Raw genomic sequence first — 17565 nt, forward strand, 5'->3', positions numbered from 1 at the left:
ATGTATGTATGTGTGTATGTGTGTATGTGTGTATGTGTGTATGTATGTATGTATGTATGTATGTATGTATGTGAGTATGTATGTGAGTATGTATGTATGTATGTATGTATGTATGTATGTATGTATGTATGTATGTATGTATGTATGTATGTATGTATGTATGTATATTATAAGATCTGGTAATTAGTCATTAATATATTAATTAATATCGATTAATTATCAGGGGGCCAGCACATTTAAAGAATCAAAGAGATTCAGAAATATTATCTGCAATCTCAGGGGATTAAGGTACATTTTAAAAATAACGTCGACCACTAACGTGGACAATTAATGCGCTAGAAATAGATCACATTTTGTGTCTATTAAGACCTAAAAAGTTCTCAACATGAAATATAGCAGCATACCAAAAACGTGAGCGGGTAAGACATTTAAAATCACCTAAATAAATCATTATTAAACAGGAACCAGGTTTCGGATTTAACAAATTCTTACCATTTGTCTATACACACACACACACACACACACACACTATGTTTATATATGTGAATGTGTATGTCATACCAGCCATGACGAAGGGAAATAGCCCTGAAACTCGAGTCGCCTTTATATATTTATATTTATATATTTGATCCTTTATATTGAACTCTCAATATTTCATCTACATTCAATACTTTATTTCATGGTGCCATCCATTTTTATTTTATTTTATTTTATATTATATATTCCATACCCCACATTGGTTCTGCAGGAATATAAATAAAATATAAAAAACAGACAGTGTTGGAACTCTTTTAAACAAAATAATATATTCCTCTATACACAATCATACAAAAAAACCACCTTTTTTGTATTTATTTTTACTCGCATATATATATATATATATATATATATATATATGTATATACACACACACACACACACTATGTTTATATATGTGTATGTGTGTGCTGGAAGGACTGAGAAGTCAAGAAGTTTGCTGTGTAACTAATCCACTACACCGCACCTTTGGATAGGTGTGTTCTGCTTTCGTCACAGGTCACAACGCGTTTTGAGTGAAATTCAACAGACGGAAACTATGTGGAGACTTGATAAAGAGATTGTTTCTGTTTTAGAGAGTAGTCTTAATCTACTGTCCAGTCAATGGTACTACCTGGCCCTTGAGAACCTTTAGCAGTGTCCTATTTAACGCATTATTCTCAGTCTGAGGAGAGCTACTTCTCACCAGTCACGGAGACACTGAAAAAAAATTCGTTCATGGGTACTTTCTGCCGTCTCTATGTCAGGTACAAAAAAATGTTAAAAATGTATATATATATATATATATATATACATACATGTATACTCGAATATATGAGAAACATGTACAGTGATTCAAAGATTGATGTAATTATATGTGTCACTCATAAATATATGGACATAGGCATAGATGAACGCACAAACAAGACACACACTGAAGCTAGTGACATCAGAGACAGAGATAAAATAGAGACATTGACAGAAGAGAGGAGAGTATGTTTGTCGAGAGAAAGAAATGATCCCAGTAAAAAGCAAGCAATATGAAAGGTCAAAACTGCAAAATGATTTACAACTTTCTTGAGAGAGAGAGAGGGGGAGAGGGAGAGAGAGATTAGATACAACAAGAGAGTGTATCTAAAGCAAAAATGGTAGAAGTAAGCTGGAGATTCAACAGAACTATTTATAGAATGAAAAGCCACCGTCTTTACACAATATCTACAACTGTGCCCCACTAAGTGTACTCACTCATTAACATTTACTGCCTTCATTTAGTGCATCACACAATTGCAGCATAGCTGGGAACAGTTTCTGACCTAGTTACATTTTATGGAAATACATTTTTGCACTATTTTTGTTCTTTCTTTTACATGTTTCAGTCATTGACCCATGTAGTCATACTGGAGTCCTGTCTTCAAGAGTATAGTTTACTTAATTAAACAAAGTACTTGTAGAATGGTATTTATTTTATTGGTTACAGAAGAGGTGATGTAATCAAATCAAAGTCTTTAACTGCCTAAGTATTTCAGATAATCATTATCAACTAACAGAAGAAGATGCAAGAAGACAATCAAGTCTTGTGTATTTAACAAACACCCACACATGCATGTATATATGAATATATATATTCATTCCACCAAACTTAATCTTAAATTTTCCTAACACTAACATGTTTAGGATTATTTTTTACAAATTTTTATATCTTATGATTTAAATGGTTTCTTCTAGAGGAAGGTGCTGCCCCTTTAACTTCTTGAGACTAATAAAATTCAGGTTCTTCTTGAACAACTCCAAGAAAAACATTTCACCTGGATGACGTTCTAGATGGAAGGACTTGGTGCTGTCATTAGACCAGTACCTGAGGGAGAGGATGGATATAAAATGAGTGGGTTACAAGATAATAAACAGGTGAGGAGACTATATGTCTAAGGATCAGAGACTGGAATGTGTTGGAGAGTAACATCATGCCTATCAGTCAGATGGTATTTTCAAAGAGAATGAAGAAAGGTGTAACAGCACTTGTTTTGAGTAAAAGAGATCGAAGATTGTTAAGTATAATGTACAGAAACTTGAGCAATGTCACTACTAAGTAATCAATAGTGATGTAAGCTCATCATTTATCAACTACAAATTATTCTAGTACCATGCATGATAACCTTATTACATATTCCATCATTTCATCCAGCAATCACGGCACCAATGTGCTCCATTGGACTTCTGACTATCGTCTGAGAATCACAGAATTCGTCCTCCTATGCACTTGCTTCTAGGTGATGCTAAATGTTGTTAGCCTTACAATATGTGTGTGTGTGTGTGTGTGGGCAAAATTCAATGGAACTAATGTCAATTTTGATGAGTATTACAGCCATTCAATTACCTCAACTACCTATTTATTGAGATACAGTGTAAGCAGCTGAGTATTCCAAAGACATTGGTACCCATAATGTAAAATTTCAAGCACAGTCAATATAAATGTATGTGACAAGGCTGGCTTTTTTCATTTCAGATATTCTTCCCCATCTGATGAGTTTCAATATTTTCCACTTACCTAATTTCAATTGCAATACTTAGATCAGTCCAAGACTATGGTGGAAAACATTTGCCTAAATCAAATTGCACTGCTGCACAGTGGGACTATAATCAGGACCTTTGATTGCATACTTAATCTTTTGGCAATGCCTGTCTGTATCTATACACACAAATGGGCAAAAACGAAGCCCTGAGTATAGGTAGTTGTACAGTGTCTTACCAAAAAATTAACACCTATAAAGTGTTCTGCTCTGGAAGACGTAAGTCAGCACATTATGCAGATTAGTCCTAGGAGTTTATATACCAATAAGTTTTAGTTGCTAGTCTTGTGTTATGGACAACAGTAAGGTGTTGAAACATTACAACACACTCTTTTACTCTTTTATTTGTTTCAGTCATTTAACTGCGGCCATGCTGGAGCACCGCCTTTAGTCGAGCAAATCGACCCTGAGACTTATTCTTTGTAAGCCTAGTACTTATTCTATCGGTCTCTTTTGCTGAACCGCTAAGTGACGGGGACATGAACACACCAGCATCGGTTGTCAAGCAATGCTAGGGGAACAAACACAGACACACAAACACACATACATATATATATATATATATATATATATATATATATACACATATATACGACGGGCTTCTTTCAGTTTCTGTCGACCAAATCCACTCACAAGGCTTTGGTCGGCCCGAGGCTATAGTAGAAGGCATTTGCCCAAGATGCCACACAGTAGGACTGAACCCGGAACCATGTGGTTGGTAAGCAAGCTACTTACCACGTTGATTAGTAGTTATAATCTCTTCAGAATTGTGAGATTTATTGCAGATAAACAGTAAGACTAATTCAACAACAATGACTCCACTATATCAATGAGCAGGATTGCAAAAAGCACAGCACCAAACACTCTTCATAGTGTGAATGAGTTCTGTTGGGAAGATGATAGATATGAGTAACAGAATACCAGGAATACTTCATAATATGAAGAGTTGCTAGGGCAACTTCAATTGTCATTGCACTCTGATCTGCAATCATCCATTCAGTACTGACTGCAGATGGCAAAGTTATGCAGAACTAAAAAAAAGTTGCTATTGTTTGGACCGAGATCATTCAATAAACCTATGATCAAAGACATGCCAGCCATGACCATCTTTATCATTTTCCAGTTATGATGTATGTAGTATAAGTTCAGTTCTAAGTTCTATATACTATCACCCCTGCCAACTCTACTCCTCTTACTTTTCTGAAAATTTGATATGGACAAAAAAAAAAAAAAAAAAAAATGGTCACAACATGAATGTAGAAATGAAAAGTAACACTTACCACAGATACACCATAATAGACATGTGTGACGGTAACCACCAAACAATATACCCAGAGAAAGACAACTTCCAACCGTCCTGGTTGCAGGAGAAGGACTATTATCACAATAATACTTAAAGGTATCAAGAATATGTTTATCAGTTCACACCGCGTGTTACTCATCTGTGCAACAATTAAACGACACTGAAAAGCAAAGGTTATGTAAATTAGATGATTTTATCAGCTTCAAATATCATCTTACATGCATAAACACATATATATGGGAAGGGGGGGGGGGACTGATGGGTCATTCTGTTGCCGATTACATGGGATGAAAGAAATGAAAATTACATTAAATATTTTGTCTAAATAATAGAATATAGCCAAAAAGTAAATAGTAGAGTGGATCAGCTTTTATCAATTAAATAAACAGTGCATGTATTGAGTACACTATCTCACTTTTAAATCCTGAAAATAGCTGCATAAAGAAATACCAATCACAAAATGTGGATGGAACTAGTGGAAGAGGAAGACCCAGGAAGAGATGACAAAAGACCAAGATGATTAGTAATTCAGCATGCTTGAAAAAGCTTGTCCATCAGCGCAAAGGTGGGGTCTTAAATGCACCAAATCAGTCCCTGTTAAGCGTTCTACCCCTCCAATCTCCCTAAAATCCATCCTCCTTCACTCTTAACTGCAGCACCATTCAACTGTTGTAATCATATGAAAATAGAACATGTTTCATCCCTCTCCTTGAAACCACTTTCTTTTAACATTATCCTTAATTCTCAATAACATCCATTCCAACTTTACTTTCCAATGATCTGCACCTTTCTATGCCACCAGTTATCTCTCTCTTTCCCTGAGCTACATCTTATGATTGCCATATCTCATTCTTAATACCTTCGAATATCTGGCATTTACACTGCTCTTAACTTTGCTTGCCACTCACAATACCCACCTCTAACCTCCATTTGTCACCAACATATCTTTCTCTCTCACCAGACACATCATCCCTCTACTTCTCGTCTATCTACATTTTTATTCATCCCCACTTATCACCTCCTACTTCCTGAGCCACTCCTATTCTTTCCCCTTACTCCACCAAACTGATATTTACCACTGTCCACATCCCCACTTTTGTTCACCACTATCCTCACCTCTACCCACTTTCTATTAGTCATCTTTCACTCTCCTCTCACATTCTTATAAACTTACCCACCTGCCCTTCCCAATCCTGTTTGTATTCTTTTTTATACTCACCTTTTTTGTATCTTCAGAGTAAGCCCTTACACCTTGTCACCATCATTTTTATTTGTCTTTCCAATTACTCCGACACACTATTATATAAAAAGACTCTTTTTTTCCTGTCCTACCATATTTTTACTTCTCAATACCCCGCATAAAACCACGTTCCTCCCAAACTATAAACCAAACTTAGCTGAGGGGACATTTTCTTTGTCTTCTGAGCTACTTAGTGGCATTACAAGTGGTGATGTCATGGAAAAAGCATCTAATACACTGTAAAGTGGTTAGCATTAGGAAGGGCATTCAGCTGCAGAAACCATGCCAAAGCAGAGTTTAGAACTCAACATAGACTTGTGATTTGTCAGATCCTGTCAAACTGTTTAAACCATGCTAGCAAGGAAAATGGATGTTAAATGATGATGATATTAAAGTATACATACATGCATGCGATTTGCAGGGGCATATATTCCAGGTGTATGCAGCATGCCCATTGGAAATGGCAAATTCATTATAAATATTAACCTTACTCAATTTAATTATGAATCTTAACAGAAACCCTTTATTATAACCCTGCTTGAAATTTGGTGCCAGTGGGTGTGACAGCACACCTAATACAACTACCATACACCATTGGTGATTTGGCAAGCATCATGAATGGCCATATTAATAAACTCAATGGGTCGCTGATACTGCTCTGTTTCAACAGCCAAAACAAATTAGGCTGGATCAGTACACCAACATGTAAATAGAAACTATGAATACATAGTTTGATGGTGTAAAGAGTAGAAATGATATATAACAAGTTTCTTTAGCTTACAGTGATAAAGTACTTGTAAGGTACTGTAGAAGGTAACAAGAAATGGTTTCACCAGAGATCATCTAGCTAGCCCAGTTCCAGTTGAATTTCTGTAGCAAATGGTAAGTAATATTCCATCCACTTACATTTATCTCACTGAAATGGCTCAGCTGGAATGTGACACAACATTAAATCTTTTACACTCTTCTTTACTCCTCTTCCTGAATATTTTTTATTCACCATATTTATGGTGAAGAATTGTTAGTTATATTTCTGCTATTATTTATATTCAGCAGCGTGCTAGTCTTCTGCAGCACAGTTGAAGAGATACAACCAATAAGAGAACTTCTTTGTGGGCACTTAAATGGACAGAAATAGGAAGCATATTCTAGTACACATTATCATCTTAAAAAAAGGGAAGACATATTGGAATATGCTTTGGATATATTTGTCTGAAAATAATATGAAACAGTAATAGCTGAAATATTTTGGAATATTTTACTCCAGAACATATTTGGTCTTAAGTTAAACAACAACAAATTCTGAAAGCTGATTACAACATCAGTCCTGTAGAACACACCCTAATAGAGTATTTATCTTGCTGACATACAAACTGTAAACATGAGAGAAATTTTTCAGCTGCATGATTAGGTTAATTAATAAAACTCTCACAGTGATAATTTAAAAATTAATGCTAATAGCCAAAATAAAAAAAATGAGAAAGTAATTTTCTCGCCAGCAGAAATACTTACAGCTATATTAGAAAAGGTTGTACCAGTGGTCCACATAAACAGCCTTGGATGTTTCTCCATAATTTCATATTTAGAGAAAATAGCCCAGATAAGAAGCAATGTAAAAAGAAACAATGTAGAAACTAGTGGCCGCGTAGCTTCTGGAAAAGACCGCATTTTCCCAGTTTTATTTTTGTATGACCTAAAGAAAACAACCAGACAATACATCAGTTGTATAATAATAGGCAACAATAACATTGACATATCCTATAATACCAATTATAAACAAGACACCACATTCTGTAGTTACAAAAACAAAATTTATTCATCATAATCCTAGACGAGACTTTCTGAAGCAGTTTTCTACACCTTACCAAATGCCCATCTTGTGGCTAACCCTTATTTTTCAAGTAAGGTATTTTTATTCCAATGATTTTCACATGCCAAAAAAACTGAAACTGCTGAGTTATAGGACATATTGTTGGCGGGAAGCATGAATAAGTATCACTGTTTTCTGCTCAAATAATAAAGTGAAAATAAGTAGAAACACACACACACACATACATGATGAGCTTCTGCCCAGTTTCTGTCAGCCAAACTTCACATTTAAGGTATTGATTAGTTAAAGGCTCTAGTAGAAGACAATTGCCCAAGGTGCCATACAGCGGTATTAAACCTGAAACTATGTGGTTGCAAAGCTAACTTTGTAAGCCACTGACACAAGCCTGTACCTGTTGTGAAAGATAACAAAAATGAAATCACAATTTCCTTTCCTGATTGGTACAAAATGCTTTTAAATTTTTCTACTTTATTTGCAAGTATAATCAACACTCTCAAGACACTGGCTCACATTACAATTCATACCAAAAACCTGTACAATAAAGTCACTGATTTTCTCTAAAAATCTTTAAATCCTTCTTTGTCCATGTTTTCTGCCAAGTCACTGATACCCAAGAAATCAAAATTTAAATGAACTGCATTTCCTCCAGTTATTGCTATTCTTAAACAAGAGAAATGTTTCAAAAGACTATTCTAGGCATTAATTTTCCTTCTGAGTTGACAAATAAGGAAAAAAAAAAAAGAAAAAAAAAAAAGGAAAAAAAAAAAAAAAAAAAATCATTAAGGTGTTGTAAAGGTAACTAATGGGCAGATAACATCACATATGTTATGAGTCAACAGATTTCGATAAGCTTAAATAAATCACTTAGTATCTTCAAGTATTGGAGATAAAGATGTGCCAACTCAATCTAACATAAGTGTTATTAAAGTGATAGTATGTTGTCAACTTAATGTTACAGTCCCATAAAAGGGAAGAATGCTACTATTATTTAGCCCTAGGAAACACCGTTTCTTGTTGGACTTGACACATTTCCTGTGTCCTTGTGTTTTCAAAGTGGAGATAAGCACCTCTACTCAGCAAAGCCAGCATCCAGAGATTAGTTTCAGAGTCGTTGCTCATCATCAGTCTCTGGATGCTGGTTTTGCTGGGTGGAAGTGCTTATCTCCACTTTGAAACATAAGGACACAGAAAATGTGTCAAGTCCAACAGGAAACGGTATTTCCTAGGGCTAAATAACAGTAGCATTCTTCCCTTTTATGGGACTGTCACATTAAGTTGACAACATACTATCACTTTATCATGCTGCTACTGCATAAATCTGAGAGATTTAGAAATGTATTATTTCTACAAGTGTTATTGTTATGCATATTAACTGCCCATTAATAACCACTTTATTCTGGCTCAGAATTTTATTAAAAAAGACACCTAAGCTGGAACAGAAACAGTCTTTCTGACAGTGGCCCACACAGAACCTGATCTCAGCATATTACTGGTATTCAATTTATTGCTCCATGAAGATAAAAACAACCCTGGTGGAATGGGAATTTAGAAACATATGAGGTAGCAAGAATCTCAAGTAATTAATCTAGGTTTTTGCCTGTGCACCAGGGTGTAAAGACCCAAGCTAAACATTGGGTCATCCCATAAATAATGTGGTTTTTTTCAACTGCATGAACAAAAAGTCGGAGGGGGATGGGATAAACTAACTGCATCAACTTGCTATGAAAGCAGGTAGTAATTTTACTTTATACTTATTCTTAGTGCATGTTTTGAAGAGTGCAGTTCGATTTTAACAGTTATTTTTTTCAAAGCAATAATGGAGGTGACAAAGGAGCATATTCAGCATATTTTGCTTTAGGAGTTCAATAAAGGCAACAACTCAATGGAAAGTGCGAGGGATATTAATGCAGTATATGTGGATCAAACAAGAAGCATAAACCAGTGTCAACGGTGGTTCCAGAAATTCAAAACCAGAAACTACATCCTAGAAGATGAGCCTTGTCTAGAAAGATCTGTAGAGCTTGACAAGGACATCCTGCAAACCTTGGTGAAACAAAATCCCATTGTAACTGTTGAGGAACTAGCAGAGAAGCTTAGATTTGGTCATTCAACCAGTCATTCAAGTCAGCGCTAGAAGAAATACGACCATCTTTGGTTTCAAAACAAAAGGTGTTCTTCCATCAGGATAATGCTCAGCTGCATACAGCGAGAATGACATTCCAAAGGCTGGAGCAATTTGGATAGGAAACGATACCCCACCCTCTATATTCGCCAGACATTGCCCTATCAGATTATCATTTATTCCAAAATCTTGAAAATCATTTGGATGGAAAAAATATGAATTCTGTAGACAAGGTCAGAACAGTACTGGAGGAGTAATTTTCATCACAGACAAAGTGAATTTTGAAAGAGGGGCCTTGGAAATCTACCAGAGAGGTGGAAGAGCATTGTAGAAAATGAAAGAGAATATTTTAGATTAAAAATTAACTTCGTTTAACTTAATTTTGAAAAATAAAAATTATTAAAAAAAACTGCATTGTTTATGGGGTGACCCAATACACTGTATATAATGCAATGTTAACAAATGCAAACAAGCAAACCAAGGAAAGAAATAGATGGGATATCAATGAAACATTACGCTCACTAAGTTTCCTTTTCTAAAGAAACTTTAGACTGTGAATAATTAAACAACCAGCCATTTATAAACTAATGAAATATATATCAATGCATTCAATGAAAAACAGACAAACAAGTAAGAGATTTAATTCTATTCAATAAATTAATGAAGTTTCAAAGTGATTTCGGAATTGCCTCAAGCTTTAAAACTTAACCCATTTATAATCCCAGTGGGAAAATGTAAACTAGCCAAGGATATGACTGACACAGCAAATGGCAGCATCATTTAAATTCCTAACTGTCAACTGAGACTAGTATCACTTTATTGCTTAGGGCTTCTTATTTTCCTTGAAGTGTAATTATAAGACTCAATTATAAAGTAATTTAATTAAAAAAAAAGAAAAAAAACAGAAAACCATTTGATGAATGTTATTGTTATTTTCTGTAAATGTATATAAATGGTTGTCTACTAAACAGTAGCAGAGAATGTTGGAATTAAAAAATAAAAATAATCAAGAAAAATCTTATATTACTCCTCTTTGAGCAGCCATTGTCAAGCCACCTTCATTCAAATATTTATACTAATGCTGGTATTTATTTTGCCAACAACAATGTCACAGTAGGCAAGATCGTGTCAGAAGTTCTGCTGAGCATGCTTTGCTTTTATAATAGTCCCAGTGGTATTAGTGGAATATTATCAACTGCTGAAAGATGAAATGTAATTCAGTTTAGGTACTCATGCACCAACATTGTTACTGGTAACTTACCCTTAGAAGAAAATAAAAATAAATCTTGCAAATTGCATGAAGGGTAACCAGCTAGTTGAGTTTGATAGGATATCAAATTACAGGCTAAAAGGGTTAATGTTTATAGCTTATTCCACTGCTCCAGAATCACTGGCTAAGATTCTTAATTCTCACCAACCTGCTATAGATATATACCATTGGTACATACAGTTTACCTCTAGGTAGTTGCTCAACTTGCTAGAAATAGCAGTCAAATCTTTAAATCTTAAAAAAAAACATCAAAAACCAAAGGACATATTGTATAAAATAAACAAAGGACACACTGTTTCAAGTAGTTCCAGATATATTGTATCTGAAAGATAGAATTGGCCTTTGAGCGTAAGTCTATTCACTGATAGTACAACTTGTTTTTACATTAGCTTGCAGTATTAACTCAAAATCCAGTATAAGTAGAACTTGGAGAGACATTCTAGTACTACTGATATAGTTATTTACTCACTCAAGTACAATGAGAAAAAAAAAATCAAACAAAACATTATCAAATATACAACAAATAAACAGTGATTGGATGACATAGATATAAAAGCATAGCTCTTAAGTTATGAGTCATGATTTAGTTCTGAAAGGTTCACAACAAAATCTTTTACTTTTGAAATCATCATCATTTTAATATCCATTTTCCCAAGTTCACATGGGTTGGATGGAATTCATTGAGACAGATTTTCTATGACCAGATGCCAACCTGCATCCGTTTCCAAGTAACATATTTCCCCCATCCCTGGCCAAACAGGTTTTCATAGAATATAAGAAATGAAGGACACTACCTGTATGATAATGATGCTCACTTACAGCTATCATGCAATGTTGAGACAAGGAGATACTAACACACACACAACAGGTTTCTTTAGTTTCTGTCTACCAAATCCACTTACAAGTCTTTGGTTAACTCAGGCTTATAGGGCAAGACCCTTGCCCAAGGTGCTACACACTAGGACTGAACCAGAAACCATGTGAAAGGGAAACAAACTTCTCAACTATACAGCTATGCTCGTGCTTATATTTAGTAAAATGTTCATGAATATGTTACATAAAAAGCCATAGGCTTCAAGGCCACAAGTTTTATTGCAACCAGAAATATTTTTTTACTGCAAGCAATGGTGCTAATCAATCTCTCTGACCGAATCAAATGAACTGTGATTCTAATAATGGCTTTTTTCTCAACAAGTCCACATATAAGTAATCATCTTGTTGCTTTATTTGCACAAGAGAAAGCAATCAATCCCACATGATTTGTTTTTGCGCTGTTATTTTTTTGCTTGTGCAACATTGTACCACTTGCATCGTGGTAAGTTTTTTTGAAGTACAGTAATTTTTTTAAAAATTCAATACACTTGTTATGCTATCGTGTCAGGTAAGCTTAAAGCAATTTCGTTAGATACCAAATTAAAGAGAGTACAAAGAGTAGAAGGAAGAGAATAGAAAAGTATTGTTACTGAATTAACCCCTTGCAGACAAGAAGCAATACTGACAGCATCTAAACACTGTGTGTGTGGGCAGTGTGATGTCACACAGTGTGTGGCACCATGTTTTCAAATATACCACACAGAGAAGAGTCTGTAAATACACTGTAAAATTCCTTGTATGAAAAATTATGTAGTTACTGAACAACCAGTACACAGCACAGGCTGTCAGTAATAAATCCATCAGCAAGGAGTTAAGAAATGCACTATCAGCTTGAAAAAAACACTAACAAATCACTAACAAACTAAAAGTTCCATCCACACATCCATCTTCTCAACACACTATTCTGTGGAGGTTCATGGGAGCAGAGTCCTCAGACACCTCCTCCATAAGGTCCTATCAGAAGCAGCTATCCTGAACTGTTTAGGATTTAAACCAGCCATATCAGGCCCAAATATTCTAGCTGTTTTATGCACAAACTGGTCAAATCCGTCTTTCACACCTACCCTGCACAATGTCATTCTAAGAATAGGCAATCACATTATCAAAGTTTTGAAGCTACAAGATAATTGTGAATTAATAAACATTACAATTGACAGAGTAATCTTAATGCAAAAGGATTAGACTTCCTGGTTAGATTCCCAAGCATGACCAAATGATATAATCCAACAATCCCATTTCACATCCAATATAAGAATAATTCCATTCAAAATGGAGTAACTCCGTCCAAAACAAGATTAATTCCATTCAAAATGAGAATAAAAATACAATATTTTTGCTTTAATTACTTATATATCACTAACAATAAAATTTTTGCATTACATCATTCCATTCATTACCAATTTATACAGTAAGTTTATTCATTTTTCATTTCCAAAAAGCATGTTACATAGTATAAAATTATTCCATTTTGAATAGATTTATTCTCATATTGACTGTGAAATGATACAGTTCTTGGTCTATCCCTGGGTCTCCTGCCAGTTGGTTTGGCTTTAAGAGTCTATCTAAGAGTCTGGCTTTAATTACATGTCCATAGTACAAGAATCATGACCTCTCAATACAGAGAAATAGAGGATTGACCAGGAGAGACTGTTTGATTTCCAAACTATGCACTGTTGAGTAACATTACTCCAGAAATTTGTCAGAGGAATCCTATTTTGGCCACTTGTATTCGTAATCATACTTTTGCAGTCATTACCCAACATAGATGCAAAATACAAGTGAGTGTAATACTTCTAAACCAACAACTGACATGCAATCATCATCATCATCGTTTAACATCAGCTTTCCATGCTAGCATGGGTTGGACGATTTGACTGAGGACTGGTGAACCAGGTGGCTACACCAGGCTCCAATCTGATTTGGCAGAGTTTCTACAGCTGGATGCCCTTCCTAATGCCAACCACTCCAAGAGTGTATTATAGAAAATATGGAGAAAATATTAAATGTGATATGTCATCAAAGTCATTTAAATAGTTGAAACAAGAAGCAGCTAAGGAAATATCTCACACACATTTGTTGCTTTTTGTGGATGGTTTGAAAAGTTCAAGGTCTAATCTCCAAGGCATTTAAATAACAGGGAAATCAACAAATGCTGAAATCCAAGCTGGTTGGATCAAACAGATCTGATTAAAAGCAGTCCATCTGTGATCATCTGGCTTGTTTTACCTTTTCAGCCATTGCACACCAAAGACAACATAATCCAATGTAGTCCTTTAAGACAGTAGAGTGGGATTTTAAAGTGACTTGGTTGATACTTCTAGCAGATATGATTGCCTACAATCTCATTAGCTAAAGAGCCTAGCTTTGACCTTGAGTAATTGCAAGCAAAAGAAATGGCTGTAAAATTGGACTCAGAGTTGTAACTACAAAGTATGTTTCAATGTAACCTGTTCTTGCTCTTCCAATGACTTTGCACATTGGCAGAAGATCACTTTTGTAACAAATACAAAAAGGGATTGCAGTAGTTTAAAAATCGTCTACTTTACTATTGCTATGTTTGTCTAACAGTCATTCTCAATAGGTGTGTACATAGACAATAAGATTTTAAAATTAGTTCTGTTGTTGACAATGATGAAGTTTTTGTTGCTTAACCATAACTGAAAAACAAACTATGACCAAAAGCCTTCCAGCGATGACCAGCTTATGCACAAGGTAAGGTGAGCTATATGAATTGATAGATACTGCATACTTTTTGTTACTGACGGATAAGCCCCATCAATAGATGCAGGCATGGTAGGGTGGTAACGAGTTTGCTTCCCAACCACATGGTTCTAAGTTCAGTCCCACCGTGTGGCACCTTGGGCAAATGTCTTCTACTATAGCCCAGGGCCAACCAAAGTCATGAGTATATTTGGTAGACAGAAACCAAAAGAAGCTGGTCGTATATGTATATATCTATGTGTATGTTGTTGTATGTGTTTATCCCCCACTACTGCTTGGCAACTGGTATTGGTTTGTTTACATCCCAGTAACTTACAAGTTCAGCAAAAGAGACTGACAATAAATATCAGATTTGAATAAGACAAATATCCATGGTATAGTGTGATATCTGTTTAGCAACCAGGGCATTTTACTTTTCTGCTGTAAAAATTTACAGCACTCAATAAAAAGGTTTCTTTTTCAGATATGACACACCATCAGTGGGTGATCTACTAACTACAATATCTCAAGACAGATCCTTGAAGGTCTAGCACTGATACCATTTCAAAAAAACTCTATTAAAAAGCAAACAATTTTGCCCTGAAGAGAGATACACATTTGAATTTTGTACAATGAAAGACTCCTTATCCACAAGTTAGTTGTTAGACTTGCCCTGATTTGATCAAGCTGAAGTTTCTCAGGGTTTTTAAAATTTTTTTTTTTTAACCCAAAGTGTATTTTGGACTGTATCATCCAATGTATCTGTTTCCTTTTCTAAAACAATAACTTTCAGAGATTCTGTTCTATTTCTTCTAGATCAAGAATTGCATGGAGACATGCTATTATGGGTAGTGGCTGTTGTTGAACCCCAGAGCAACACTAACTGAACAGAGCTGTGATTAAAAAGATTTTTTGGTCATGACTAAACTGTCTTTATTCAGGCAGTATATATTTAGAACAATATTATGTAGTTTTTATTTCTCGATTTTTTTTTTCTTTTGAAGACGATAAAGCATCATTTGAGAGAAATTTCTTTCTTTTCTAACAAACCAAAGGTCAGGCAATCATGTAGAGGTTCCTTATATCGGTTGGTCGGCATGCACCTGTCTCCTTAGAGCTTGTTGAAGATCAGTTCAAATTAGGAGAATGCATATATAAGTGAGCTGTAGGAATGATATACAGATAGCTTAATACAGACACAACTTCAGAATTTTGTTAGTCCTTTGTTAAGTAGCACAGTATTGCTGTGTGGTAAGCTGGGAGGAGGATGGATATATATATATATATATATATATATATATATATAACACTCTTATCACTACATTGAAAAAAAAATCCTTAATCAATGAAAACTCTGCCCATTTTTCAAGTTACTAATAACTTCATTTTAAGCATACTCAGTCAAGCAGGTAAAAAAAAAATTGAAAAGCAGGCAGAGTTTTCATTGCTTAAGGAGTATTTTCACTATAGTGATAGGAGTGTTAAATATATCTCCTCTTCCAGCTTACCACACAGAACAATACTGTGCTACTTAACAAAGAACAAAAAAATAACTAGAGTAGGTGGTAAAAATATTTACAATGGAAGAAGTGAGGAAACAAAAATAAAATAAAAAAATGACATATGAAAGAGAATTTAAAAAAATAAGGACAAAGAGAAGAAAGTAACAAAGGTAGAGAGTAGAAAAACAGAAAAGGTCAAGAAACAGAAAATGGAAACAGAAAAGGTCAAAATGAAATAGAAGAGAAAAGTAATGAAACAGATATAAGTGAAAAGAAAAAGAACAAAGAAAAAAGAGAATGAAAAAGAAATCTACAGAAAAAAAACAGCCACATTATATGAAATAATTTAGGTACAAAATACATTTTGTTCCAAATATATTAAAAATCATTTAATTTCTACTTAATATGGAGAGGAAAATTACAAGGGACATTTATAATGTAAAAAATACAAAAGTTGCTTACCTGTAGATATTTATGAAGGTTGTAGGAAAGGTAAGACCAATGAAACCCACTAGAAAACAATGAATACAAATTAGTTTACATTATCAAAAATGTTTTGCAATACTTTTACATTTAATGCATGAGGGAGAATTGGGTGTACATTCAAGGAGCCAAATTATGACTATTAGATAATTGTCATCCTTATCATTTGTCCCTTTAGCATTTAAACTGGCCTTATCCAGCCAAAATATTGTTTTATTTTCAAACTGGCTAACTCTAGCCTCTCACACTTACTCCCGACAATATTGCTCCAAAAATAAACTATCATGTCACAGAAATCTTAAAATTACAACATAATCTTTTCTACTCTAGGCACAAAGCGCGATATTTTTGGGGAGGGGGTCAGTCAATTAGATCGACCAAAGTATGCAACTGGTACTTAATTTATCGGACCCAAAAGGATGAAAGGCAAAGTTGATCTTGGCGGAATTTGAACTCAGAACGTAAAGACAGACAAAATACTGCTAAGCATTTCGCCCAGTGTGCTAATGTTTCTGCCAACTCACCGCCTTCAAAGTTACAAGACAATGCATGACCAATTCAAATCAATGTAAATAAATAAGCACTACATTTGACAAAAAGGCACAAGGCTCAGTGGTTAGAGCATTGGGTTCACAATCATGAGGTAGTCAGTTCAATTCCCAGTGTTGTGTTCTTGAGCAAGACACTTTATTTCACGTTGTTCCAGTTCACTCAGCTGTAAAAATGAGTTGCTGTATCGGCTGTATCAGCCTTTGCCTTTCCCTTGGATAACATCAGTGGCAGGGAAAGGGGAGACAGGTATGCATGGACAACTGCTGGTCTTTTATAGACAACCTTGCCCGGACTTGCGTCTCAGAAGGTAACTTTCTAGGTGTAATCCCATGGTCATTCATGACCGAAGGGAGTCTTTACCCTCTTTACCCTTACATTTCACAGAGAAAACTGAATGCTAAAAGGTTGATGTCCTTTTTCTATGCTGGCTTCAATTGCATGATTAGACAGGATCCAGAAAGCTGCAGGACTATATTGGGGTGCAATGTCTGTTTTGTCAGTTTCAAACAGCCTGACGCCGTTTCTTTGATACCACTTTACAATGTATATTGGGTGCTTTTTGCATACCACCAGCACTAATAGTTTCCAAGTATCTTGCCACCTAGG

General features: G+C 35.0%; 1 protein-coding gene across 2 annotated transcripts in view; it reads right to left on the bottom strand.

The window, feature by feature from the left end:
* LOC106883588 (ethanolaminephosphotransferase 1) overlaps positions 1–17565 on the bottom strand; it is a 134559-nt gene that overhangs the window by 20538 nt on the left and 96456 nt on the right. For both annotated transcript variants that reach the window (XM_089357264.1, XM_089357263.1), the window contains 3 exons: positions 16387–16435; positions 7139–7319; positions 4364–4546 (listed from right to left, as the gene is read on the bottom strand). In XM_089357264.1, coding sequence (XP_089213390.1) covers positions 4364–4546; positions 7139–7319; positions 16387–16435 — 413 coding nt within the window. The remainder of the gene's footprint in view (positions 1–4363; positions 4547–7138; positions 7320–16386; positions 16436–17565) is intronic.

Source organism: Octopus bimaculoides, chromosome 9, assembly GCF_046866305.1.
Source record: "Octopus bimaculoides isolate indiv1 chromosome 9, ASM4686630v1, whole genome shotgun sequence".
In the NCBI taxonomy this organism is placed as follows: domain Eukaryota; kingdom Metazoa; phylum Mollusca; class Cephalopoda; order Octopoda; family Octopodidae; genus Octopus; species Octopus bimaculoides.